This window comes from Monodelphis domestica, chromosome 6, assembly GCF_027887165.1.
Source record: "Monodelphis domestica isolate mMonDom1 chromosome 6, mMonDom1.pri, whole genome shotgun sequence".
Taxonomy (NCBI): domain Eukaryota; kingdom Metazoa; phylum Chordata; class Mammalia; order Didelphimorphia; family Didelphidae; genus Monodelphis; species Monodelphis domestica.
The window spans coordinates 1,188,965-1,216,466 of record NC_077232.1 but is presented as its reverse complement, the minus strand read 5'-3'; the positions used below and the strand labels follow the sequence as shown (position 1 = coordinate 1,216,466).

The window sequence follows — 27,502 nt, the reverse complement described above, 5'->3', positions numbered from 1 at the left end:
AAACTTAGAGAACAGGGAGGAAATGGAGGCCTAGAGAGGGGATAGATGAACAGGAAGTGGCTCTGCTCTCTTCAGGAACTGAGGATTGCTCCAAGGATCTCCGAGGAGAGAAGCCCCCTCTCCGGACCCCTAGCAGCTGGCTCCAGGCCTCAGCTATCTGTGGCCACTGAGGGCGGTGGGGGAGAGCTTCATTTGCCGCCCCCCCCCATTCCTGAGCCCTCCTGCTCCACGAGGGACACTGCGCCACTCCAGGCACTCCATTATTCCATTCCTGGTTGGTAGCAGACTCATGTGCCCAAAGAGCTCCGTGCTGATGCTCTCGCCTATCAGACCAAGAGCTCTCTGAGGCCGAGGGCTCTCCCCTTGGGCCCCCGCCGGGGCTGGGCTGCAGATTGGGATGATGGCTGAGGGCATCCCAGTGTCTGAGGGCAGGATGGGGACGTCTCCGAGCTTCTAGCCCTCCTGTAACATCCTGGCTGGGGTTCTGGAAACTCGAGCTTGAGGCCAGCCTCAGACCACTAGCTGTGGAGCAGGCCACTTAACCCTGCCTGCCTCAGTTTCTTCATCTATAAAACGTAGGGGGTGGAGTGCCCGCTCCCAGGCTTGTTATCAGGTCAAGTGAGTTAATGCCCACAATGAGTAGGGAAGAGGGTGACGTGAGGGAACTCAGACGAGCTAGGTGGCCTGAATAGCTTCAGGGCTGGGCTTCTGGTAACCCTGGGTAAGTCAGTGCTCTTTTTTCAGCCTCAGTTTCCCCCCCTGTAAGCCAAGAGTAGTTCCCATAGCCACTGATTGGCCCCAGAGGAGACAGTGTGGCAAGGTGCTTTACATGAGATAGTGTGCTAGAGCAAAGGCCGCAGCCAGGTCTTGGACGCCAAGTCCATGGGCGGCTTCCTGCTGCCCCCAGTTCCAGGGAACAGGGATGGAGCTGACGGGTGATGCTACCAAGCCCTCAGAGGAACAGTTGTTATGGCGGCTCCTGGCCTTGGACGGGAGAGCCAGCCAGCTGTGTGCTCCCTGCCCAGGAGGGGAAGAAGCAAGGGGATTCCTTGCCAGGTGGGAGAGCAGGGCTGCAGGAGGCGGCCTGAGAGTGCCAGGCCCCCTCGCTGGGCTTCTCCAGCGTGTCCAAGCCCTGCGCACCTCGGCCCGGACCAGACTCCCTGGACTCCTGGACTGTGGAAGCCCTGCGCCCCCTGCTCCGGGCTCTCCTCCCTCCCGCCTGTCCTTTGCAGCTTCCTCCTGACCTGCTGCAGGCCCCTCCACGGGCCCTTTTCTCTGCAGGCCATGGCCAGGCCCCTTAGCATGACCTGCTGCTCCTCCTCTTCCTCCTTCTGCCTGCCCAGCCTCAGGCTCAGGGCCATCACTGGCTGAGATTCCCCAGTGAGGTCCAAGCCGTGCCATCTTCCCAGCTTCCCCCATCCCCTGCCCCCACTTTCCCTCTTTGGTCCGGGCCTTTTTAGTTATAGAATGTCCAAGAGCAAATGACCACGGATGCCCCCCCTTCACCGATGTTCTCATTTGTACCCTTTAAAGCTGGGAGGGACTTTAGGGCTCAACGAGGCCCAGGCTTCAGTCTTGGGGAAGGGACTTGGCCAAAGTCACGTAGGTGCTAAGTAACGGCTGGGATTCGAACGCCAGGCCCCTGTTTCTGACTCTCCCAGCCTCTTCACAAGCCCATAGCTCTCATCTTTCTAATGGGGGTGTCTCCACGGATCCCCCAGAGGCCTAAAGTCTTTGCTTTTGGATGTGTTTTCACTATCCCTGCTGGGGTAGACACAGAGGTCTGTCTCAGCAATGGGGGTTAAGTGACTTGCCTGGGGTCACACAGCTAGGAAGTGTCACATTTGAACCCAGGACCTCCCATTTTGAGGCCTGGCTCTCAATCCACTGAGCCACCCAGCTGGTGTATGGGAGAGTAGATGGGCCCATTATAGCCAAAAGGCAAATACGCCCAGTTCCCAGGCTTCCCATTATCCTGCCCCAGGGACCTAATGGCCCCAGTGGAGGTGGAAGCAGTGGCTTTTCTAAAAATGGAGCCCTGGAACCTGTGAGGGCCCCTGCCTGGGACCTAAGGGACCTAAGGTGGCTCAGGCCCCAACCCCTTGGCTGCTGTCCAGGCCTGGCCCAGGGTTTAGTTCAAGGTTCAGCCTCAGATAACTGGCCCTTCCGCCACCCCCAGGGATGGGCTCGGCTTCTGCATCAGCCACGACGGGCCAGACCACACTTTGGCTTCCTGTTGATACTGGCCGGCTGTCAGCATCAGCCTCTGCTTGTGTGCTCTGAGGATCCGGGATTCTGTGGGCTGTGGGGGAAGGGAGATGCTGGGAGATATAGGAACCAGGTTTGAATTGGGGCCTTGGGTCAGTGCCTTCCTTCTCTGGACACCGGTCTCCTCCCCTTTATAATGAGGGGGTTGGGGAGCAGCCAGGTGGCTCAGTGGTTTGTTAGCCTAAAACAGGAGCTCCTGGGTTCCAATGTGGCCTCAGACGCTTCCTAGCTGGGTGACCCTGGGCAGGTCACTTCACCCCATTGCCTGGCCCTTAGGGCTCTTCTGCCTTGGAACCAAGACACAGAACTGATTCAAAGATGGAAGATGGGAGTCAAAAAATGACGGGGTCAACATTTTGTGGCCCCAGATGAGGGTGTGGGGAGCCCAAGAGCTGGGCCAAGCAGCTGTTCCCAGGTTGTTTGGGGGCAGAGACATACTCAGAATTCCAGGGATGGGAGGAATTCCCACCCTGGGGGGCGGTGAAGGGGAAACTGAAGAGACAGATGGACCAGCCCAAGGGGGGCTCAGGCCCTGGGGGGGCGGTTTGCAGGACTCCACTTGGGGCTTCCTGGGGGAAAGGGCTGAGAGAGGGGAGGGAAAGGCCCAGACCCTGGAAAGGTGTTTTTCTGCAGCAACTCATTTCCATCAAGATTTCTCCAGGCCCAACTGGCCTCAGCCTTGGCGAAATGGCCCAGTGCCTGGTCTGGGGAGGCTTGTGATCTCTTGGGGTGGGGAGACTCGCAGCATGGACCCAGACAGAGCCCACTGCAGACAGATGTCTTTGCTGTAGCCCAGCCTAGCAGGGGCTCACAGCAAGCATCCTAGCTGGGGCACAAAGCAGGTGCTTACATGCTTGGGGTATTGGTTGGGATTAGAAATCAGAAAGAGATCCCCAACCTGGTAGAGATCAGGGCTGACTTCCAAGAGGAAGCAACAGCTGAGCTGAGCCTTGAAGGATGAGAAGGCTGTTGCCAGGTATGGGTGAGAATGGAGCCATTCCTCTTGGTCTGGGGCCAGAAGGAAGAAGCCAGCCACAGAACCAAAAACCTGGTCACCCAGAGATGGACCCAGGGCCAAGGGACCAAGTGGAAGAGGGGGTATGGGGGCTCCATGGCCTGGAGCCAGAGTCGGGACAAGCTGAGGCCCTGAGGCCTGTTTAGGGAAAGCAAGCAGCATGGGGCAGCTGGAGGAATCCACAGCTTTGACTCTCACTTCTGCTATTCCTGCCTCCTCCTCCTGTGCCTCAGTCTCCACATTTGTAAAGTGAGGAGGCTGGCCTTGGGGATCTCTGAGGCTGCTCCTGGATCCGACTTGCTGTGACCCTGGGGGACCGGGCATCTTCCCCAGGCTGCCTGACTTCAGCCAAGGACCTTTGTGCCTTCTCTCCCTTCCCTCTGGTGCCATCTCTGGGCCCTGGCAGGGATGTGGGCTCCGTGGGCTCCTCAGGGCCGCCTGGGAGAGTTGGGGGAGAAGCCTGGCCCTGGGCCGTGGGCAGAGCCACCCAGGATCAGAAATGGGCGGCAGGTATTTTAATAGCTGCCTTTCCCTGGGAGGACGCCCACGCTGCCTGCAGACAGCTGGGGCTCCACCTGAGAGCCATTTCTTGGAGCCTGAGAACTCGAGAGCTGCTTCCTTCTGAAGGAACAGGACATCGTGCCCACCTGGGGGCTCCCCTGGCTTCTCCTCACCCACTTTCCCTGGAGGTGCCCACCTTGGGCTTCCCTCCCCCTTCATCCCCCTTTGCCCTCGCTGCCCCCAAGTGCTCACGGGACAGAGTCCAACCTCTGGGCTCGAGGGCCTTTAGGGCTGGATGCCAGACTGGCCCCTGGCCTCGATGGGTTCGCGCTGGGGTGGGTGGGGGGGCCCTCTGGCCACGCTGTGGCTCTCACTGTTCTCCCTGTCACACGTGCCCTCATCTTACTCATCCTTCAGCCCTCTCAGGCCTGCCTCTGCCCAGCCCACACTCATCTTCCCATGGCAGAGCTCATTGCTCACTCCAGCCCTGTGGGAGGATGAGCTCTCCTGCCTCGACTCCTGTGGCTGAGCCCCCTGGAGGCTGCTTCCTTCCCATCCCCCCCCCTCCCCCAGGGACAAGCCCACGGGGCCTAGAGAAGTGTCCCGTGTCCAGGCTCCATCTGGCGCTCCGTCAGAGGCGCTCCGAGACAGAAGGACCTGGTCCAGCTGCCATTTGAACCCGGGACCACACCTTGGGCTGGAAACCCTTCCTGGGGGGAGGGAGGAGCTGGTTCTTCTCCCCCCCCCCCCATTACTGAGCCACCCTGGGATCTGGTCCTTCTCCCTCTGGGGAGGGATGGAGGAGGCCATCACAGACAGGAAGCTCCCTTCTTCCTCGTCACAAAGGCTCTTTGAGCCGGGCCTGGCTCTCTGACAGGGCGGCTCCAGGCCCGCCCACCCTTCTTGCCCCAGAACCATTTCCTGGGGGCCAGACCCAGGGGAGCTTTGAGGAGATCCGGGCCTTCCACGTGGCCTGGGATTCTGGGGACCTGAGAGGGCCACCGCCAGCTTTGTGGGGCGGGCACAGCAGGGAGTGAGAGCTTTCAGGCCCACGCATGCCTGGCACTGCCAGTTCTGTGGCCTCTTCCCCTCTGCCTGGGCTGCTGCCATGAAGAAGCACCCTCTGCTCCCTGGGGCCTCAGGGCCCTTTTTGGCCAGGCCCCTTGAACCCAGGGCGGGGCAAGCCTGTACCCAGATCACGGACTGCTTGGACAGGCCCTCGAGGCCACCGCCTGAGCCCCTCCTGGGTGCCCAGACCTTTGAGGGGCATGGAGGGACCCCAGAATCTAGAACCTCTCAGAGACCTCGGGGAGGGCAGCTAGGTGGCACAGTTGATAGAGCTCTGGCCTGGAGCCAGGAAGACCTGAATTCAAATCCAGCCTTAAACACTTTCAATCTGGGTGACCCTGGGCAAGTCCCCTAAGCCAGTTTGCCTCAGTTTCCTCATCTGTAAAATGATCTGGAGTAGGAGGCAGCCAACCACTCTGGAATCTTTGCCAAGAAAACCCAAAAGGGAGTCATGAAGAGTTGGACAAGACTGAATAACAACCGGGGACCTCCTTAGTCTCCCCTCCGTGGGAGGGTCACCCTCCCTCACAAGCAGGGGCCTGTCAGGGAGCTCACCACTTTCCCAGGAGCCCCAGCCACTTGGGGGAGGGAAGCTTTTCCGGGCCTTGAGCCCTGGCTCACCTAGGCTGGGATGGGAGCTGCTCAAGGGGCTGACCGTCCCAGGGGGGCAGACCTAAGAGTGGGGGAGGTCAGCTTGGGCTCCAAGGAGCAGGGCCAGCTTCCTGCTTGGACCTAGAATGGGGGACCCATGGGGGGCAATGATGCCACAGCTGAGCTCTCAGGAGCCTCCCTACAGCCCAGAGAGGGGGCAGGGCAGGGCTGGCCATTTCATAGTGGGGAAACTGAGGCTTGGGCCAGGAAGGGGCCAGTTGGTGCCGCAGACCCCAGGCTTCCTGAGTCTGCAGCCTGGCCCCCTCCTCAGCTCCTTGGCACCCCAGGCCTGCTTCCCTCCAGCTCACGGCTGGGCCGTGCCTGGATTTCCTCAACATCGGTTGTCCCGGCTCCCCATTCAGCTGCGGGTGGCTCTGGCATGGCCTGCGGGAGGGGCGCTGGTCACCCCCCAAGCCCAAGCCTTTGGCCCCCATCTCTCATCTGCCCTTGCTGCACTGCCAGAACGTGCCCGGGGACGGTCACGTCGCCCCCTCTCGGGAGCTCCTAAAGGAACCATCTTAGCCCAGGGGGATCCTTCCCCTCCAGGGGGCAGCCAAGCGGCCCAGTGCCCCCTCGCCCAGCCGCCCGCCTCCCCGTCCTTGCCCAGGTGCCGTGCCTTAGCCTGGCCCTCTGGGAGCGCCTGGCACCTCCCCTCCTGGGGGCTCGGTCCGTGCTCTGCACCCCACATCCGTGCCTCGTCCCCGGGCTCCGAGATGGGCATCGGCCTCAGGAGCCAGGACAGGGCAGCGCACCCAGCAGGGGCTTCATGCCAGTGGGAGGCTGGGGTCCGGCCTGTCCTCGGGCTGCCCCAGGACTCTCCATGGCGGCGGGCAGGGCCGGGGAGCCTCCCTGCCGAGGCCCCTCCGAGGCTCCTCCAGGGTTGGGGAGGGAAAGCTCTTCGCTGTCCTTCCCCGGGCGCCGCCGCGGCCTGGACTAGCCCCAAAGCCAGAGAATCCCTCCCCGCTCTAGCACCGGGCGCTCCTCTGCTCCAGAACCCTCCGTAGCTCTCCACGCTCCGGGAGAAGGCTCGGCCCGGGGAGGCTCCCAGCACGCTGGCAGGGCTGTGCCAGCCTCACCCACCCCCGGGGCCCCGCCCTGCCTTACCCGTGTCCGAGGGGGGCACCGCCTTGGTCAGGAGGCTGTCCGTGACGACATTCATGGCACAGAGGCCGAACACCAGGCCCGGGACGACGAGGCAGAAGTGAAAGACGTTCGTCATGAGGGCCTGCGGGGCGGAAGAGCCGCTCAGGGACCCGGGGGGGGGGCCGGGGGGGGCAGGCCGGGCTCCTGAGGGTAGAGCCGCCTCCCCACTCCCAAAGGAAGCCACAGTGGCCGGAGCTCTGCGTGTGCGTGTGCCACGCTCTGGCCCGTGGCTGACCGGGCCCACCCCGAGCACTCTCTGCTTCCCTGTCCATAGGACGGCTGCCCCAGGGAGCAGAAGCCGTGCCTGGGAGTGAGCCCTCCGTCCCCTCCTGGGAGGCTCAGGGGGGGAAAGACAGACTCCCGGGCTTGGCTTCTTGCTCCTGGCTTTGGGGGCGGCCCCAAAGGAGGGCCAGCGTGGAAGGGGGGCCGAGCTTCCACCACAGACTGCTGCTGCTCATGTGGGTGTTCCTCGCTGGCCTCAGTTTCCCCCTCTGTCAAACTAGTTAAGCTAGCCACGTCCAGGTTTCCCTTCGGCCAATATCTGCTCGAGGCCAAAGCCGGGCGCTCAGCCTTCGGGCTCTGAGCCCCAGAGCCTGCTTGTAAAGGCAGATGGTGCCCTTCCGCCCGGCCAGAGGAGGCGGGAGGCCGGGGGAGGCCCAGGCGGGGAACGAGCAGCCTCACCATGCCCAGGCCCACGGAGCTGAACACCAGGATGCTGGCCCGGAGCAAGGAGCCCTCCGAGTACCGCTCACTCAGGCGCCCGATGAGCAGGCCTTGGACCACCTGCGAAAGGAAACTTCGGTCAGTCACGGATGGGAGTTTTCGGGCCGTCCCGGGACCTTGAAGGTCACCCAGGCTGGCTCTGGGCCTTCCCTCCTCAGCTCAGATAGGAAGCCCATCACAGTCCTGGGAGACCGAGGCACGGTGGGTGTGGAGTTGTCCATCACCTTGCCATTCAAGGTTCAAGGTAGGATTTGAACTCAGGTCTATCCTGCTCCATCCTCGCACCATCCAGCCACCTCCTTCCATCCTGGTGAGGATTTGGCCAGATAGAGGCCTCCTGGGGTGGTGCTGGGCCTGAAGCCGGGAAGGCTGGGTTCCAATCCCGCCTCTGCCACATGCCAGCTGGGCCACAATCTGTGTCCTGGCCGTATGTCCCTCCCATGTCAGAGACCCCGCAAAGCTCCACTTGGGTTTGTTTCTGTTATAAATGATGGGGAACTCGAGGCACCTCCTGGTTCGGCCTCGGGGTTTGGTCTCCAGCAGGGCAGGCTTTCCAGGACTCAGCTGGACCAGAGGCTTTCCAGGCAGTGGGGGAGGAGCAGAGGGCGAGTCAGTCCAGCTGATCTCCTGGAGGAGAGACCGGGCAGCTTTCATTGTCCTGGCTGGGAGATGGTGACTCAGTGGCTTCTGCCATAAAACCAGGGCTGGGCCCAGCAGGCCAGGGAGGGACCCAGCTTTCATGTGTGATGTGTGTCGCAAGGCCCAAATTAAAGTGGGCGTTCCTGTCTCACGTCTGCCCCGAGTGGGGTGAGTAACGGTTTCAAATCTGAGCAGAGCCCACACTGGGACTCCTCCCCCTGCAGAGAGGGAGCCTCACCTTTCCCTGACCTGACTAGTGTCTGCGTTTGAATCTGGGCCCTGCTCCTCATCTGCACTGTGACCACGGCCACATGGCTGCCCACCGGGGCCCCCAGATGGTTCTGAGGCCCCTCCCAGCTCAGCCATTCTGCCCCAGGCCCATGCTAAGGCACCCGTGGGCCCCTCCCCTAAGCTCTCTCTTCCCCCATTCCCAGAATGGGGCCCGAGGACAGCTTCGCCTGAGGACCCCAAAGGATTTAGAGAACAACCATCAACTTCTGACTGATGTGGGAAAGAACTAGAAGTAGGCTTCTGGCCCTGGCTAACTCTGTGACCTTGGGCAAGTCTTTTCTCTTCCTCTGGGGCCTCAGTTCACTCCTTTGTAAAACGAGAGGTTTGGAGGCAATGAATGGTGTGGGGGAGAAAGCATTTGAGCTTGAGAATTAACTTGGGTTTGAGTCTGAACTTTGCTGCTCACTCTGCCTGGGACTGACTTCGGCCAAGTCAAGTTTCCTCTTCTAAAGAATGGGAATAAGGTGACTTACAAGGTGTTCCTTTTGGGGTCGTGAGAAAAGTCCATTTGCTGTAGTGCTCCTTGGCCGAATCTCATCCAGGTAACATTCTCTAACCGTAGGTGTCCCTCAGGCTTCTGCCCTCTTCTCTTCTCCCTCCAGACTCTCACTCAGGGACTTCATCAGCTCCCAGGGATTTAATGACAATCTCTCTGCTGAGGATTCTCACATCTACCTTTCCTGCTTCAATTTCTCTGCTGAGCTCCAACTAGTTTTCAGACATCTTAAATTCCACACGGCCAGAATGGAGCTCCTTATCTTTTCCTCTAAAATCTCCTCTCCATATCCAGCTTGCTGCCAAGGCCTGTTTGTTTCACTTCTGCAGCATCTCTGATCCATTTCACCTCTGCAGCATCTCTGATCCATTTCACCTCTGCAGCATCTGGTCCATTTCACCTGTGCAATATCTCTGCTCCATTTCCTCTCTGCAACATCTCTTGTCTATTTCACCTCTGTCATATCTCTGGTAGGTTTCCCTTCTATAGCATCTCTGGTGGATTTCACCTCTGCAGCATCTCTCCCATACACTTCTTGCCTAGACTGTTGTAATAGCCACTCTTGTGTCCTCCTGCCTCAGTCTCTTCCCACTTCAATCCATTCTCCACTCAATTATCAAAGTAATTTATCTAAAGCCACAGGTCTGATCATGTCACCTTTCCCCCTCCCCAATAAACTCCCCATTGGCTCCCTCTTGCCTCCAGGAACAAATTCAGAAAAGAACACTCCGTTTGGCTTTAAAGCCCTTCAGCAACTGCCTAGCCCACACTTTTCCCGTCTTCTCACACCTTACCTGCCCTCACCCAGGACTCTGTGGTCCAGTGACACTGGAATCCTGGCTGTTTGTGGCACAAGACTCTGTCTCTCCACACTTGGGCATTTTCACTGTCACTGCCATCCTCCCAGTCTCCCAGGATGCTGAAAGGAGACTCAGCTTCAGGGCCATCTTTGACTCCTCTGGTACATCCTCGCCATCACCTCCACCCTAAATCAAATGCCAAAGTCTGGTCTCCTGAGTCTGTACCCACAGGCCACCATCCCAGCTCAGGCCCTTGGCATAACCTCTTCAGTGGACTCCCAGCTCTCCAAAGAACCTCCCTAGAACAGAAGTCTGATGAGGCCACTCCCCTGCCTAAGCTGTCTATCTTTTTTACTTCTAGGGCAAAGTGCCAGCTCCTCAGCGTGGCATATCAAGCCAGGGAGGCCTGAATCTCACTTTGCTTTCAAGCAAACTGGCTGCTCCTGTCAGAGGTGACAGCTCTCATCTCTGTGCCCTCACATAGGCTATCCCCCAAGCCGAGATTCAGAGAAGCCTTCAGCTCCTTTGCTACCTTCCCGGAGCCACTTCCCAGGTCTGCCTGGGGGTTTTCACTGCTCTGCCCTTGGAGTAGGCCCCAGAGAGCCCTTTTGTCTCTGGGGCTCAGGGAAGGGCCTGAGGGCCTGGAGGCTGGGCTTGGCCCCATTTTCCAGGTCAGACCTGCTCAGGTTTCCCAGCTTGGGGCCCAGCCTGTGGGGAAGAAGTAACCTAAGCTGTGGGAGCCTCCTGGAGAGGAAGAAACCCCTTCGGAAGGACACGGGGGACTATACCTGGCTGTCTACACCAGCTACTGGTGCCAGAGGGAATCTGGGTGAGGCTCAAAGGGATGCCAGTTTTAGCTCTTCCATGTATCACACTCAACCTGGACTACGACAGCAGCCTCCTACCTGGCCTCCCTGCCTCCAGTTTCTCCCCTCTCTAATCTGTCCTTCATAGCCCTTCCACATTCCTCTTCCTAGCCAAGTCACTCCTCTACTTTAAAGCTCCTCCTGGGATCTCCAATGCTCTCTCTCTGGCCTCTCCCGAACTCGCCACCTGAACCAAAGCCCCTCAGTGCCTGTCCTGTGCCCTGAACTGTCTCCCTCCACTTCCCATTCACAGAGAACTTGCCAGCAGCCTGCTGGGCAGTTCCTGGACCTCATTCCTCTCTGCACCCCGTTGTTTCCCCAAGCCCAGGGGGATCCTGTTAAGAGTCTTTAAAGGAATTAGTTTTGTCGATTACTGGGGCAGCTTTGAACTTTGGCCAGTGGTCCTTTGAACATGAGATCTTGGCTCAGTAAGTGGTGGACACAGGACTGCCTCCAGGGTGTTGGGGATGGGGGTTCCTGTGGGGGATTCATAGGAGGAAAGGGACTAGAGTGGCTTGGGCTCAAAGGGTGTGAGACCGGCACCACCAGAGGGTCTGCCAGTGTGAAGGAGACCCATGGATGGTGCTGGAGGGCCCTCCTAGCTGGGGGAGGCAGGACCCTGCCTGCCTGCTCCTGCCTGTCTCATCCTCAGCCATCCGCCCTGTTTTTTTTTAGCCATTGATTCTTTATACCCAGGTGTCTCACTTTACATTGATGCCCATTGACTTTCATCTTCTGGCCCATTGAGAGCTGCCAGGGCCTAGTGGAATTGCTTGTTGGCTATGGGGGGGGGAGGGGAGGGAAAGAACATGAATCATGTAGCCATGGGAAAATATTTTAAATTAATTAACTAAATAAAATATTTCAATTAAAAAAAGGGGGGGAGACCTGCGGGGGGCAGGAGGAAGCCTGGAGGCCCCTGACATGGAGGAGGGTCAGGTCAGGCCCAAGGGCTGGGAGAGAGCCAGTGGGGAGGACTCATTCTCAGTCAGCTGGGGGTTGGAGGGCCTCCAGAAGGCCTTCTGGGGTATGCCTTGTAGACTGCCTCCTGTGCCTCAATTGGCCCTTGGGGACAGGGCCTTCTCTCTTACCTTGCCCCCATGGTGATGAGGATAATGGATCCCTGGGGCTGGGGCTGTGGGAAGCCCTGGGCAGGTCCTGAGGCCCAGAGCAGCAGCTGCCCAGCTTGGGCTCAGGGGCCACTGGCCGCTCTCCCCCAGGCTGCTTCCCCCACCTGGCCCAGTCTTCCTTATGACCATGCTTCCTGGTAGGACCCAGAGGAGAGCTGAATCCCAGCCACATTGGACCAAGGCCTCCCTGCACTGCACCTTTGTCCTTGCTGTTACCTCTCCCTCTTCCTCCCTGCAGATAGAGGCCCTGAATGTCAGGCAGAGCCCCTTAATGACTGAGCTGACCAGGAGTGAGCCCAGCTGCCTCAGGGGGCCGGATCTCCCTCCCTGGCCTCTTCATGAGGGGCTAGATGGCCACTGAGCAGGAGCAGCAGGTGTCACAATGGCCTGCCATTTCCTGATAACATCCCATCACTTCCTGTTTGGAGGCAGCAGGTGCTTTGTACAGGTGCAGCCTTTGATCCCTGCATAGGCTCACCTGGCCCTTCTCCCCAGGACCTGCTCCAGGCAGGATCTGAACTCAGGTCTTCCTGACTCTGAGTGAGTTCAGGCTCTACCCCATACACCTACTGCCTCCTGCTTGGGTCCAGGCTGGCTCAGGCTGCCCAGAATTCACCTTCCCCTTGGAGACCTTCTCAGGTGGTCTATGTAGGCACTGCTTTGCTCATTCTTGCATCTCCTGACTCAGTTCTGCCTCCCCTTGCACATATCCCCCATTTCTTGGAAATCTCCCAGCCCTGCTGTGGGTGGCCAGAGGCTTTTGCCCACTCCCCAGGTAATGGCAAGCCCTTCACTGATTGGGATGCCCTCCTTCAAAAGACTCTGGCTAGGCAAAGTTGGGACACTAATACATTGCTGGTGGAGTTGTGAATCCAACAATTCTGGAGGGCAATTTGGTGCTATGCCCAAAGGGTGATAAAAGACTGCCTGCCCTTTGATCCAGCCATAGCACTGCTGGGTTTGTACCCCAAAGCGATAATAAGGAAAAAGACTTGTACAAGAACATTCATAGCTGCACTCTTTGAGGTGGCAAAAAAATGGAAAATGAGGGGCTGCCCTTCCATTGGGGAATGACTGAACACATTGTGGTATCTGATGGAGATAGAACATTGTTGTGCTGAAAGGAATAATGAACTGGAGGGATTCCATGTGAACTGGGATGACCTCCAGGAACTGATGCAGAGTGAGAGGAGCAGAACCAGGAGAACATTGTACACAGAGATGGATACATTGTGGCACAATCGAATGTAATAGACTTTTCTACCAGCAGCAATGCAATGACCCAGGACAATCCTGAGGGACTTAGGAGAAAGAAAGTATCCACATTAAGAGGAAGAACTGTGGGAGTAGAAACAGAAGAAAAACTGCTTGATCACATGGGTCAGTGGGGATATAACTGGGGGTGCAGACTCTAAATGATCCCCCCAGTGCAAATATCAAAAATATGGAAATAGGTCTTGATCAATGACATACATAAAACCCAGTGGAATTGCGCGTCGGCTATAGGGGAAGGAAAGAACATTAATCTTGTAACCATGGAAAAATATTCTAAATTAACTTGTTAAAAAAAAAAAGACTCTGGCCAGGGGGCAGTAGAAGATTATTGAGAGTCAGACTCAGAACCCAGAGGTCCTAGGTTCAAATCTGTACTCAGACATATCCTGACTGTGTGACCCTGGACAAGTCACTTACCCCCATTGCCTAGCCCAGCCAGCATTGGGGAGCTCTCCTGCCCCCTCTTCCTAGCACCCCAGGACATTTTTTGTATGCCCCACCCCTCTGTCCAGCCACCCAAATCTGGCACTCAACTCTCTCCCATAATGGGGGCTCATAGGAAGCTTGAATTTTCCCTCTGGGCACTCAAATTGGGAAAAGGTTCCCCCCACCCTGGCCCAGCCCTTCCAGCTCTTCTGCCTTGGGGCCAACCCTCAGAACTGAGTCTAAGAGTGAAGGGAAGGCTCTAACACAAAAGACTCAGCTGGTCACCGTCTTCTTATCACACATCTGGCCGGCTGCCTCCTAGTGGGGACCCCTCTGACAGCCCCCCTTCTTTCAGTCATCCTCCTTCTGCTCTCTGATCCAGCCAATGGGCTAAGAGACTCCCCCATCCCTCTGTCTTCCTCTGTGGAGATATGTCTGTCTCTAGCCATCTGTCCATCCGTCCAACTGTCATGTCATTCTCCCTGTGAGGCAGGTGCTGAACCAGAGATGCTACCAGGGAGATTTCCCATGGGGCAGGGTGGGCTAATGCGGGGAGCCCTCCCTTACTCTCTGGGCCTCAGTTGGGTTAATGAGCTCCAAGCTCTCTGGATCCAGGGCTTTCCCAGCCTGCCTGGAGCTCTCAGGGCCAATGAGGAGCCAGGGATTCTGGCCCAGTCTTGGTTTTACCCCAGACCTCCTTGCTGGGCCCCGACGGTCATCCTGGGGAAGGGCAGGGAGAGCTGCCTGGCACACCCAGATGCCATCGATGCCCTCGGCCCCTTTGCCATTGGCAGGCCTGATAGTGGGATGGGTTGAAGGTTCCTCCAGATTCCATCCAGCCTCTGATCTCATGCTGAAGCCCCCTTGCCAGCTCGCCTTCAGATTGGCCACTGGCCCCTGCCTGGATCTCTTCTGGGACAGGGAGCTCACTACCTCACCTTTCTGGCTGGCTGTGGGCTCCTCTCCCCTGCCCTGATCTTCTCAATAAAGTCGCCTCCAGTGTAAATAGCGGGCTGGGCCAGGCCAGGCCCACCTGGTTCCTGTTTCCGGAGGCAGACAAGGCGCCAGGCGGCTTCAAGGGAACCATCCCTGCTCCCTGACAGCTGCCTGGCCCTCTCCCCAACAGCTCTGGGTGAGGCTGGGCTTCCGGCTGCCTTTGGTCTCCCAGGAATGGGTGGGCGGCCTGCAGGCATGCCGGGCCGTGGGGAACTCTCCAGCTGGGGCTCAGGCGGGGGAGGGTCAGGGTTTTGGCCTGGCGCCGTCGGCTGCCGGAGGTCAGGACCAGCCACTGGGTGACCCTGGCCAAGTCCCTTGTGAGCCTCTGTAGAATGTTCCCTGGCAGGCAGGTGTCAGCTGTGGCTGTGATGATGGTGGGAGAAAGGCCTTCCCTTCTACCCCCTCTGAGCCAAAGGCTCGGGGCTCTCCAAAGACGAGAAGCTCATCACTTTCCCTTTGGGAATGGCATTCTGCCCTAGGCTGTGCCCTGGGAGCTTGCCAGGGTGGGGAGACGGGGAGGACCCAGCTTCAGCTCTGGCTGGGACTTGTTGAGGGGCCGCTGGGTGTCCTCTGGGTCCTGGGCCTCCGTCTTCCCATCTGTACATGCTTATCAGAGGGGGCTGGGGGCCCAGGAAGCCCCCTAAGTCCCCTCCTGCTCTAAATCATGGTCTGGGCATCCCTGCCAGCAAAGGGTGGCAGCCAGGGTGGCCTCCATCCAAGGCACTCGGGTGCCTACGGGAGCCACGGGAGGCTGAGGGCCCTGAGTAGGGAGTGACGATTTGACTGCTGCAGACATCAGGGGACAGCCTTGCCACCCTTGCTGGTGCCGGATGCTGAGTCATTTCTCAGATGGCGATGTTTGCTCTGCCCGTACCCTCGTACCCCTGCTACTAGACGGGAGGGAGGGAGGGCAGACATTGTCTCAGATGTGCCAGACTGGCCTTCAGGGGGCAGCTCCAGGCCCTGCTGGCACGTCCTCAGACAAGCTGCCTTCCCCGGTCAGTCCCTGTTCTGGCCATGGCCGCTGGGTGTCCTGAGGCAATGGGCTCACCCTCTCTGATCCTGGCCCCCAGATGCCTGCCACAACATTCCGTGTGCTGCACTCTAAGGCCCTCCCAGTGCTGACGTCCTGTGCACTGAGCTCTGCCCTGCCACCTGCTCCAACACTCACCATCTGGAGAACTCCAAAATAGGACATGAGGTAGCCAGCCTGGGCGGCCCCCAGCTCAAAGAAGTTCATGGAGATGATGGAGAACATGATCATGAAGAGCCCTGGAAGGGGGAAGGAGGGCCGTGAGGAGGTGGCCACAAGGGTGCCCTTTCCTCTCGGCCTCTGGGCCCTGCCAGGATTCTTATTGTCCACTTTTCCAAGGAACTAACTGAGACCCAGAAGAGAAAGAACTTGCCCAGGATCCCCAGGGGCAGAGGAAGGGTCTGGCCGCCTCCTTGGGGGACCCTGGCACCCCCCCACCCTGAGCAGGAGCCCTCCCTGCTCCTCCCTGAAGACCTCCAAAGCAGGGACCCCCCACCCCCACGTGGGCTCCCCAGGCAGCCCAGGCCACTCCTGGCTCCTGGCTGGGCCCTCTGCAGGCTCAGCCTTGCCAGGCCCCAGATGAATTCTCCCAGGGCCGGGTCCTCTGCCGGCCAACCCCCTGAAGTGCTGGGCTTTCCTCTGGAGCCTGTCTGAACCATGCATGGAGCAATGGCTCCCGAGGGGTGCACAAGGGGGAAATGAGGGGTGGACAAAGGGCGGGCCAGTCTTGTCTGGGAGAGGGAAGGGTTTGGGGTGCTTCTGGGGACCAGCCTGGACAGATGGAACACAAGAGCAGCCTGGGAGTTCCGAGCCTGCAGCCCTTGCCCATGGCCCCGCTCAGGCCTCGCCACTCCCTGCCTTCTGCCCCCCTTGCTCTAAGCCCGTCTCGTCTCCCTGGAGAGGCTTCTGGGACTCACCTGAGGGAAAACCAGAGAGGATCTTGATGAAGAAGACAGGCCGGACCCCGGGCAGCCCCAGGAGGCGGGCGATTTCCTTCAGATCAAACACGCTGGCTGCCAGGGGTCTGCCTAGAGACAGAGACAGGCCTGTGAGTCAGGAGCTGGCACAGCCCGGGAAGCCCAGACCCTGCAGGCTCCCACTGCAGCCTTCTTGGCCAGCTCCGTGGCGCAGGGACTTCCCTCTGCTGATCTCAGCCACCCTCGGTGGGGTGGTCAAGACGGTCATTTGTCCACCCCCCCCCATCTCCTCCCTCGCCGGCCAGCCTTTCCCTGCCTAACCTGGCACCGAGCGGCTTCTCCCATTTGGCTCCAGAGCCTGAACTGCCTTCACCCCATTCATAGCCCTCTGCTAAGGCCGTGAGGGAAGAGCAGCTGGCATTGCCTTCGTTTTGCAGAAGAGGAAACTGAGGCCCCTCAGGGGGAAGCTGCTCCCTGCCCGAGACTGTGCAGGAAGTAAGGAGCAGGCCAGGGACCAGAACCCACCTGCCCACCTGCCTCTCTACCTGACCGCTTATCCACCTGCCTTCCTGCTTCTCTGCCTGCCCAACTGCCCGATTATCCACCTGCCCACCTGCCTCTCTGCCTTCCCGCCTGCCCACCTGCCCGCCTGCTTCTCTGCCTGCCCACCTGCCCACCTGCCTCTCTTTATGCCCGCCTACCCACTTGCCCACCTGCCTGCCTGCCCACTTGTCTCTCTTCCTGCCCGCCTGTCCACCTGTCTCTCTGCCTGCCCGCCTGCTTCTCTGCCTGCCCGCCTGCCCACCTGCCCGCCTGCTTCTCTGCCTGCCCGCCTGCCCACCTGCCTCTCTGCCTGCCCGCCTACCCACTTGCCCGTCTGCCCGCCTGCCCATTTGTCTCTCTTCCTGCCCGCCTGCCCACCTGTCTCTCTTCCTGCCCGCCTGCCCACCTGCCTCTCTGCCTGCCCGCCTGCCCACTTGTCTCTCTGCCTGCCCACCTGCCCACCTGCCTCTCTGCCTGCCCGCCTACCCAGTTGCCCGCCTGCCCGCCTGCCCACTTGTCTCTCTTCCTGCCCGCCTGCCCGCCTGCCCACCTGTCTCTCTTCCTGTCCGCCTGCCCACCTGCCTCTCTGCCTGCCCGCCTGTCTCTCTGCCTGCCCGCCTGCCCACTTGTCTCTCTGCCTGCCCGCCTGTCCACTTGTCTCTCTGACTGCCCGCCTGCCCACTTGTCTCTCTGACTGCCCGCCTGCCCACTTGTCTCTCTGCCTGCCCGCCTGCCCACCTGCCTCTCTGCCTGCCCGCCTGCCCGCCTGTCTCTCTGCCTGCCCGCCTGCCCACTTGTCTCTCTGCCTGCCCGCCTGTCCACTTGTCTCTCCTCCTGCCTGCCTGCCCACCTGCCTCTCTGCCTGCCCGCCTACCCACTTGCCCGTCTGCCCGCCTGCCCACTTGTCTCTCTTCCTGCCCGCCTGCCCGCCTGCCCACCTGTCTCTCTGCCTGCCCACCTGCCCACCTGTCTCTCTTCCTGCCCGCCTGCCCACCTGTCTCTCTGCCTGCCCGCCTGCCCACCTGTCTCTCTGCCTGCCCGCCTGCCCGCCTGCCCACCTGTCTCTCTGCCTGCCCGCCTGCCCATCTGTCTCTCTGCCTGCCCGCCTGCCCACCTGTCTCTCTGCCTGCCCGCCTGCCCATCTGTCTCTCTGCCTGCCCGCCTGCCCATCTGTCTCTCTGCCTGCCCGCCTGCCCACCTGTCTCTCTGCCTGCCCGCCTGCCCACCTGTCTCTCTGCCTGCCCGCCTGCCCATCTGTCTCTCTGCCTGCCCGCCTGCCCACCTGTCTCTCTGCCTGCCCGCCTGCCCACCTGTCTCTCTGCCTGCCCGCCTGCCCGCCTGCCTGCCTGTCTCTCTGCCTGCCCGCCTACCCGCCTGTCTCTCTGCCTGCCCGCCTGCCCACCTGTCTCTCTGCCTGCCCGCCTGTCTCTCTGCCTGCCCACCTGCCCACCTGTCTCTCTGCCTGCCCGCCTGCCCACTTGTCTCTCTGCCTGCCCGCCTGTCCACTTGTCTCTCTGACTGCCCGCCTGCCCACTTGTCTCTCTGACTGCCCGCCTGCCCACTTGTCTCTCTGCCTGCCCGCCTGCCCGCCTGTCTCTCTGCCTGCCAGCCTGTCTCTCTGCCTGCCTGCCTGCCCGCCTGTCTCTCTGCCTGCCCGCCTGCCCACCTGTCTCTCTTCCTGCCCGCCTGCCCACCTGTCTCTCTGCCTGCCCGCCTGCCCACCTGTCTCTCTGCCTGCCCGCCTGCCCGCCTGTCTCTCTGCCTGCCCGCCTGCCCGCCTGTCTCTCTGCCTGCCCGCCTGTCTCTCTGCCTGCCCGCCTGTCTCTCTGCCTGCCCGCCTGCCCATCTGTCTCTCTGCCTGCCCGCCTGCCCGCCTGTCTCTCTGCCTGCCCGCCTGTCCACCTGTCTCTCTGCCTGCCCGCCTGTCTCTCTACCTGCCCGCCTGCCCATCTGTCTCTCTGCCTGCCCGCCTGCCCGCCTGTCTCTCTGCCTGCCCGCCTGTCTCTCTGCCTGCCCGCCTGTCTCTCTGCCTGCCCGCCTGCCCGCCTGTCTCTCTGCCTGCCCGCCTGCCCGCCTGTCTCTCTGCCTGCCCGCCTGTCTCTCTGCCTGCCCGCCTGCCCATCTGTCTCTCTGCCTGCCCGCCTGCCCGCCTGTCTCTCTGCCTGCCCGCCTGCCCATCTGTCTCTCTGCCTGCCCGCCTGCCCGCCTGTCTCTCTGCCTGCCCGCCTGTCCACCTGTCTCTCTGCCTGCCCGCCTGTCTCTCTACCTGCCCGCCTGCCCATCTGTCTCTCTGCCTGCCCGCCTGCCCGCCTGTCTCTCTGCCTGCCCGCCTGTCTCTCTGCCTGCCCGCCTGCCCGCCTGCCTGTGCCAAGTAAGGACTTGAGAATATCTGTGAAGTGTGTTTTACTTGCAGGTTCCCCAGACGGGAGATGAGTGAGCCACAGCGGGGAAGGGAATGCTGGAGACTCTCGTGCCAACCTTCTGGGCAGGCCACAGGGCCCCCCTGACCCTCGGTCTCCTCCTCCATGAAAGGAGCCGATGGGCCTGAAAGGGATCTCCAGGGTCCCTTTGGTGGCTAAGCTCAGGGGCTTTGGGAGGGCCTTTCAGCCCCGCTCCATGAAGACATGCCTCAGTTGTCTGTAAAATGGGCATAATAGTAGCAGCTCCATCCCGGGTGTTAGGAGATGATACTTATACAAGGGGAGAGCCAGGGTCAGAGAGGGGAGGTCCTGGGTTCCAATCTGGCCTCAGACACTGCCCAGCTGGGAGACCCTGGGCAAGTCCCTTCACCCCATTGCCTAGCCCTGACGGCTCTTCTGCCTTGGAGCCAACGCCCAGGATGGAGGCCGGAGGGCAGGGAGGCTCTCGGGCCGGCCTGGGACCCCCCGAGTCCCCCCGGCAGGGGTGGCCCCTGACCCCTCGCCCACAGCCTCCCCCAAAGTTCCAGACACCCCGCCGGGGTCTCCACCCTCTCCTAGAGCCCCCCGGAGCAGAGGGAGCCTCCCGCCTGCTTACCTGGGGGGGCCGCTGCGGCCGCCTTGGTGTTGCTGGGGATGCACGTGAGGCTGATGACCGCGCAGACGCCGTTCGCCAACAAGGCCACGTAGGCTGGGGAGTAGAGCCTGCGGAGGGACAAGCAGCGCGTCACCCCCTGGCTGGGAGGGGAGGGGCCGGCTCGTCCTCCCGCCAAACCTCCCATCTGAGGGCCTGGGGCCCGGGTTCGAGTCTGCCGCTCACCGCCCACAGGAGTGACCAAAGCCCTTGGCGCATGGCCACTGGTCAGCGCCCCTCTGCTGAAGCAGGCGAGAAGCAGACAGCCAGGGTGGGAGCCTCCTGGGTCCCCTGTGCTTAGCACCGTGCCAGACCCCCAGGGCTCGTCCAATCCATGCCCCTCCAGAGGAGCCTGGGAGAGCGCGATTCATGTGAAATCCTGTGTGGGCGCAGCAGGGCTCTGATGACCAGAGAAATCAGGGCAGGCTTCTCGGAGGAGGAGACGGCCCAGGATTGGGGTTAACACTTACAGAGCACCTCCTGTGGGCCAGGCACTGGGAGGCGCCCCGGGAGGTGCTCTTGTTGCCCCCATTTTATGGTTGAGGTCACGGAGGCCAACAGAGGTTTGGAGCCTTACTCAGGGGCCGGGAGCGTCCAAGCCTGAATCTGAACTCGGCTCTCTGGGCCGTCTCTCCTCTTCCCCCTCCCCAGCTGCCCCTCAGGAGGGCTGCCCGGGGTGAGGATTCCCATCTGGGATCCCCCGGCCTCTTGGGGGCGTCTCCGGTCTTAGAGAGTCCGAGGGACGCCAGGGGGAGCCGGAGGGAGGCTGGACCTTTGGGGATGGCCCGAGGGAGTTGCTGGCCCACAAGGGCCTTCCATGGAGGCCTCACTCTGCCCTCTCTGCCTCCGGGGGAAGAGGGGAAGAAGAGGAGGAAGCTGGAGACCCCCAGGCTTCCCCCCACACACAGCAGGGAGCCCTGCACAGACAATGTCCAGAGAGGTGGGGGCCGAGGGCCGGGCAGAGGAAGGGACTCACCCAAGGTCTCACAGCCAGGATCCTCTTTCCCAGAGGGCTCAGACCCCGGGCAGCCTCTGCCAAGCCCGGCCTCTCCCTCTGCCTTCCCCTGCCCTGCACCAGCCCTCCCTCCCGGCCAACCCTCACATGGCCCGGCCTGGCCTCAGTCTCGGATCCCTCATTCTCCTCCTCATCTGGCACCACCCCCCCCCGCCCTCCGGCCCCCTTTGCCCACCCAGGAGAGGAGAGGAGGGGAGAGGAAGCCTTCCTCCCGCCGCCATGTCCTCTGGGTTCCCCACTGTCTCGTGGCTGAGAGGGCGCCCCCTGCTTGCCCCAACCAACCCCCTTCTCCCTCCCAGTGGCATTGGGGCCCCCTTCTCCCTCCCAGTGGCATTGGGCCCCCCTTCTCCCTCCCGGTGACATCGGGGCCCCCTTCTCCCTCCCAGTGACATCGGGGCCCCCTTCTCCCTCCCGGTGGCATTGGGGCCCCCTTCTCCCTCCCAGTGGCATTGGGCCCCCCTTCTCCCTCCCGGTGACATCGGGGCCCCCTTCTCCCTCCCAGTGACATCGGGGCCCCCTTCTCCCAGGGGCCGGCCTTGTCTGGAACAGGCTCCCTTCTCTCCTCTGCCCCTGCCTCCAGCCGTCCAGAGATAGAACTAGCGAAGGACAAAGAAAAATCTTTTCTCCTGTCGGGGGTCTGCCTGCCCCGCGGCTCCCCCATCCTGGTCTGGCTTCCATTCAGCCACCAACGTGACTTTCTGGGTCACTCTCCTCCTCAATGAACTTCAGTAGCTCCCATCCAAAATCTTCTGCTTGGCCTTTGAAGCCCTTCAAGGCCTGCCCCTCCCCCATTTCCAGGCCGCTCGTTCCTCCCTCCCTCTCAGATCCTCTCTGGCTCCCTCAGAGGCAGCCCGCCAGGTTCTCCTTCTGAAGGAAGCATCTTCCAAAGGAACGAATCAGCCCAGTGAAAAGTTGCCCTAGAGAAGCCGGCCCCTGGCATGGTTGGGAGCTGCCCTCCTGCCCGGCCTGCCCATCAGGATGCCGCCCAGACCACCTGGCAAAGAAGACTAGAGGCCCCCATGTGCCCATTTAGCTTAGAAATGGGGAAACTGAGGTCTGAACCGGCTGCTTGGAAGAGTCTCTTCCCAGGTCCAGACCTCAGGCTCGCCATCTCTCACATTCATGGTCTGACGGGGTTAGAAGGGTGTGTGTGTATGTGTGTGTGTGTGTGCGCATGTGTGTGTGCGCGTGTCTGTGTGTGTCTGTGCGTGTCTATGTGTGTCTGTGTCTGTGTCTGTACCTGTCTGTGTGTGTCTGTAAGTGTGTGTGTCTGTGTGTGTGTCTGTATGTGTCTGTATGTATGTGTCTGTGTATGTGTCTGTGTGTGTGTCTGTACCTGTCTGTGTGTGTCTGTAAGTGTGTGTGTCTGTGTGTGTGTCTGTATGTGTCTGTATGTATGTGTCTGTAAGTGTGTGTGTCTGTGTGTGTCTGTAAGTGTGTGTGTCTGTGTGTGTCTGTAAATGTGTGTGTCTGTGTGTGTGTCTGTAAGTGTGTGTGTCTGTGTCTGTGTCTGTAAGTGTGTGTGTGTCTGTAAGTATGTGTGTGTCTGTGCATGTGTCTGTGTGTCTGTATGTATGTGTCTCTGTGTGTCTGTAAGTGTGTGTCTGTGTGTGTCTGTGTGTGTCTGTAAGTGTGTCTGTGTGTGTCTGTAAGTGTGTGTGTGTCTGTGTGTGGGTCTGTGTGTGTCTGTAAGTGTGTGTGTGTCTGTGTGTGGGTCTGTGTGTGTCTGTAAGTGTGTCTGTGTGTGTCTGTAAGTGTGTGTGTGTCTGTGTGTGTCTGTATGTGTGTGTGTCTGTATGTGTGTGTCTGTAAGTGTGTGTGTGTGTCTGTCTGTCTGTAAGTGTCTGTGTGTGTGTCTGTAAGTATGTGTGTCTGTGTGGGTGTCTGTAAGTGTCTGTGTGTGTCTGTGTGTGTCTGTAAGTGTGTGTGTCTGTAAGTGTGTGTGTCTGTAAGTGTCTGTGTGTGTCTGTGTGTGTGTCTGTAAGTGTCTGTAAGTGTGTGTGTCTGTGTGTGTCTGTGCATGTGTCTGTGTGTCTGTATGTATGTGTCTGTGTGTGTGTGTCTGTGTGTGTGTCTGTAAGTGTGTGTGTGTCTGTGTGTGTCTCTGTGTGTGTCTGTATGTGTGTGTCTGTAAGTGTGTGTGTCTGTCTGTCTGTAAGTGTCTGTGTGTGTGGCTGTAAGTGTGTCTGTGTGTGTCTGTAAGTATGTGTGTCTGTGTGTGTGTCTGTAAGTGTCTGTGTGTGTCTGTGTGTGTGTCTGTAAGTGTGTGTCTGTGTGTGTCTGTAAGTGTGTGTGTCTGTGTGTCTGTAAGTGTGTGTGTCTGTAAGTGTGTGTGTCTGTGTGTGTCTGTAAGTGTGTGTGTCTGTGTGTGTCTGTAAGTGTGTGTGTCTGTGTCTGTGTCTGTATGTGTGTGTCTGTAAGTGTGTGTGTCTGTGTGTGTCTGTAAGTGTGTCTGTGTGTGTCTGTAAGTGTGTGTGTGTCTGTGTGTGTGTCTGTATGTGTGTGTGTCTGTAAGTGTGTGTGTCTGTGTGTGTCTGTAAGTGTGTCTGTGTGTGTCTGTAAGTGTGTGTGTGTCTGTGTGTGTGTGTCTGTATGTGTGTGTGTCTGTAAGTGTGTGTGTCTGTGTGTGTCTGTAAGTGTGTCTGTGTGTGTCTGTAAGTGTGTGTCTGTAAGTGTGTGTGTGTCTGTAAGTGTGTCTGTGTGTCTGTAAGTATGTGTGTCTGTGTGTGTCTGTAAGTATGTGTGTCTGTGTGTGTCTGTAAGTGTGTGTGTCTGTGTGTGTGTCTGTAAGTGTGTCTGTGTGTGTCTGTAAGTGTGTGTGTGTCTGTGTGTGTGTCTGTCTGTCTGTAAGTGTCTGTGTGTGTCTGTAAGTGTGTCTGTGTGTGTCTGTAAGTATGTGTGTCTGTGTGTGTCTGTAAGTGTGTGTGTCTGTGTGTGTGTCTGTAAGTGTGTCTGTGTGTGTCTGTAAGTATGTGTGTCTGTGTGTGTCTGTAAGTGTGTCTGTGTGTGTCTGTAAGTATGTGTGTCTGTAAGTGTGTGTCTGTGTGTGTGTCTGTATGTGTGTGTCTGTAAGTGTGTGTGTGTCTGTGTGTGTGTCTGTATGTGTCTGTAAGTATGTGTGTCTGTGTGTGTCTGTAAGTGTGTGTGTCTGTGTGTGTGTCTGTAAGTGTGTGTGTCTGTGTGTGTCTGTAAGTGTGTGTGTCTGTGTGTGTCTGTAAGTGTGTCTGTGTGTGTCTGTGTGTGTCTGTAAGTGTGTGTGTCTGTGTGTGTCTGTCAGTATGTGAGTCGGTGTGTGTCTGTAAGTGTGTGTGTCTGTGTGTGTCTGTAAGTGTGTCTGTGTGTGTCTGTAAGTATGTGTGTCTGTGTGTGTGTCTGTAAGTGTGTGTCTGTAAGTGTGTCTGTGTGTGTCTGTAAGTGTGTGTGTCTGTGTGTGTGTCTGTATATGTGTGTGTCTGTAAGTGGGTGTGTCTGTGTGTGTCTGTAAGTGTGTCTGTGTGTGTCTGTAAGTGTGTGTGTCTGTAAGTGTGTGTGTGTCTGTAAGTGTGTCTGTGTGTCTGTAAGTATGTGTGTCTGTGTGTGTCTGTAAGTATGTGTGTCTGTGTGTGTCTGTAAGTGTGTGTGTCTGTGTGTGTCTGTAAGTGTGTCTGTGTGTGTCTGTAAGTGTGTGTGTGTCTGTGTGTGTGTCTGTCTGTCTGTAAGTGTCTGTGTGTGTCTGTAAGTGTGTCTGTGTGTGTCTGTAAGTATGTGTGTCTGTGTGTGTCTGTAAGTGTGTGTGTCTGTGTGTGTGTCTGTAAGTGTGTCTGTGTGTGTCTGTAAGTATGTGTGTCTGTGTGTGTCTGTAAGTGTGTCTGTGTGTGTCTGTAAGTATGTGTGTCTGTAAGTGTGTGTCTGTGTGTGTCTGTATGTGTGTGTGTCTGTAAGTGTGTGTGTGTGTCTGTATGTGTCTGTAAGTATGTGTCTGTGTGTGTCTGTAAGTGTGTGTGTGTCTGTGTGTGTGTCTGTAAGTGTGTGTCTGTGTGTGTCTGTAAGTGTGTCTGTGTGTGTCTGTGTGTGTCTGTAAGTGTGTGTGTCTGTGTGTGTCTGTAAGTATGTGTGTCTGTGTGTGTCTGTAAGTGTGTGTGTCTGTGTGTGTCTGTAAGTGTGTGTGTCTGTGTGTGTCTGTAAGTGTGTGTGTCTGTGTGTGTCTGTAAGTGTGTCTGTGTGTGTCTGTAAGTGTGTGTGTCTGTGTGTGTCTGTAAGTATGTGTGTCTGTGTGTGTCTGTAAGTGTGTGTGTCTGTGTGTGTCTGTAAGTGTGTGTGTGTCTGTGTGTGTCTGTAAGTGTGTGTGTGTCTGTGTGTGTGTCTGTAAGTGTGTGTGTCTGTGTGTGTCTGTAAGTGTGTGTGTCTGTGTGTGTCTGTAAGTGTGTCTGTGTGTGTCTGTAAGTATGTGTGTCTGTGTGTGTCTGTAAGTGTGTCTGTGTGTGTCTGTAAGTGTGTGTCTGTGTGTGTGTCTCTCTGTCTGTAAGTGTCTGTGTTTGTGTCTGTAAGTATGTCTGTGTGTGTCTGTAAGTATGTGTGTCTGTGTGTCTGTAAGTGTGTGTGTCTGTGTGTGTGTCTGTATGTGTCTGTAAGTATGTGTGTCTGTGTGTGTCTGTAAGTGTGTGTGTCTGTGTGTGTCTGTAAGTGTGTGTGTCTCTGTGTGTCTGTAAGTGTGTGTGTCTGTGTGTGTCTGTAAGTGTGTCTGTGTGTGTCTGTGTGTCTCTGTAAGTGTGTGTGTCTGTGTGTCTGTAAGTATGTGTGTCTGTGTGTGTCTGTAAGTGTGTGTGTCTGTGTGTGTCTGTAAGTGTGTCTGTGTGTGTCTGTAAGTATGTGTGTCTGTGTGTGTCTGTGTGTGTGTCTGTAAGTGTGTGTCTGTAAGTGTGTGTCTGTGTGTGTCTGTAAGTGTGTGTGTCTGTAAGTGTGTGTGTGTGTCTGTAAGTGTGTCTGTGTGTCTGTAAGTATGTGTGTCTGTGTGTGTCTGTAAGTGTGTGTGTCTGTGTGTGTCTGTAAGTGTGTGTGTCTGTAAGTGTGTGTGTCTGTAAGTGTGTGTGTCTGTGTGTGTGTGTCTGTAAGTGTGTCTGTGTGTGTCTCTAAGTATGTGTGTCTGTGTGTGTCTGTAAGTGTGTGTGTCTGTAAGTGTGTCTGTGTGTGTCTGTAAGTATGTGTGTCTGTGTGTGTCTGTGTGTGTGTCTGTAAGTGTGTGTCTGTAAGTGTGTCTGTGTGTGTCTGTAAGTGTGTGTGTGTCTGTGTGTGTGTCTGAATGTGTGTGTGTCTGTAAGTGTGTGTGTCTGTGTGTGTCTGTAAGTGTGTCTGTGTGTGTCTATAAGTGTGTGTGTGTCTGTGTGTGTCTGTATGTGTGTGTGTGTCTGTAAGTGTGTGTGTCTGTGTGTCTGTAAGTGTGTCTGTGTGTGTCTGTAAGTGTGTGTGTCTGTGTGTGTGTCTGTATGTGTGTGTGTCTGTAAGTGTGTGTCTGTGTGTGTCTGTAAGTGTGTCTGTGTGTGTCTGTAAGTGTGTGTGTCTGTAAGTGTGTCTGTGTGTGTCTGTAAGTGTGTCTGTGTGTCTGTAAGTATGTGTGTCTGTGTGTCTGTGTAAGTATGTGTGTCTGTGTGTGTCTGTAAGTGTGTGTGTCTGTGTGTGTGTCTGTAAGTGTGTCTGTGTGTGTCTGTAAGTGTGTGTGTGTCTGTGTGTGTGTCTGTCTGTCTGTAAGTGTCTGTGTGTGTCTGTAAGTGTGTCTGTGTGTGTCTGTAAGTATGTGTGTCTGTGTGTGTCTGTAAGTGTGTGTGTCTGTGTGTGTGTCTGTAAGTCTGTCTGTGTGTGTCTGTAAGTATGTGTGTCTGTGTGTGTCTGTAAGTGTGTCTGTGTGTGTCTGTAAGTATGTGTGTCTGTGTGTGTGTCTGTATGTGTGTGTCTGTAAGTGTGTGTGTCTGTGTGTGTGTCTGTATGTGTCTGTAAGTATGTGTGTCTGTGTGTGTCTGTAAGTGTGTGTCTGTGTGTGTGTCTGTAAGTGTGTGTGTCTGTGTGTGTCTGTAAGTGTGTGTGTCTGTGTGTGTCTGTAAGTGTGTCTGTGTGTGTCTGTGTGTGTCTGTAAGAGTGTGTGTCTGTGTGTGTCTGTCAGTATGTGAGTCTGTGTGTGTCTGTAAGTGTGTGTGTCTGTGTGTGTCTGTAAGTGTGTCTGTGTGTGTCTGTAAGTATGTGTGTCTGTGTGTGTCTGTGTGTGTGTCTGTAAGTGTGTGTCTGTAAGTGTGTCTGTGTGTGTCTGTAAGTGTGTGTGTCTGTGTGTGTGTCTGTATATGTGTGTGTCTGTAAGTGGGTGTGTCTGTGTGTGTCTGTAAGGGTGTCTGTGTGTGTCTGTAAGTGTGTGTGTCTGTAAGTGTGTGTGTGTCTGTAAGTGTGTCTGTGTGTCTGTAAGTATGTGTGTCTGTGTGTGTCTGTAAGTATGTGTGTCTGCGTGTGTCTGTAAGTGTGTGTGTCTGTGTGTGTCTGTAAGTGTGTCTGTGTGTGTCTGTAAGTGTGTGTGTGTCTGTGTGTGTGTCTGTCTGTCTGTAAGTGTCTGTGTGTGTCTGTAAGTGTGTCTGTGTGTGTCTGTAAGTATGTGTGTCTGTGTGTGTCTGTAAGTGTGTGTGTCTGTGTGTGTGTC

General features: G+C 57.8%; 1 protein-coding gene across 1 annotated transcript in view; it reads right to left on the bottom strand.

Annotated features, from left to right (window-relative positions):
* SLC22A18 (solute carrier family 22 member 18) overlaps positions 1–27,502 on the bottom strand; it is a 59,637-nt gene that overhangs the window by 367 nt on the left and 31,768 nt on the right. The window contains 5 exon segments of the mRNA XM_056801121.1: positions 6,608–6,728; positions 7,328–7,429; positions 15,460–15,560; positions 16,239–16,349; positions 19,797–19,903. Coding sequence (XP_056657099.1) covers positions 6,608–6,728; positions 7,328–7,429; positions 15,460–15,560; positions 16,239–16,349; positions 19,797–19,903 — 542 coding nt within the window.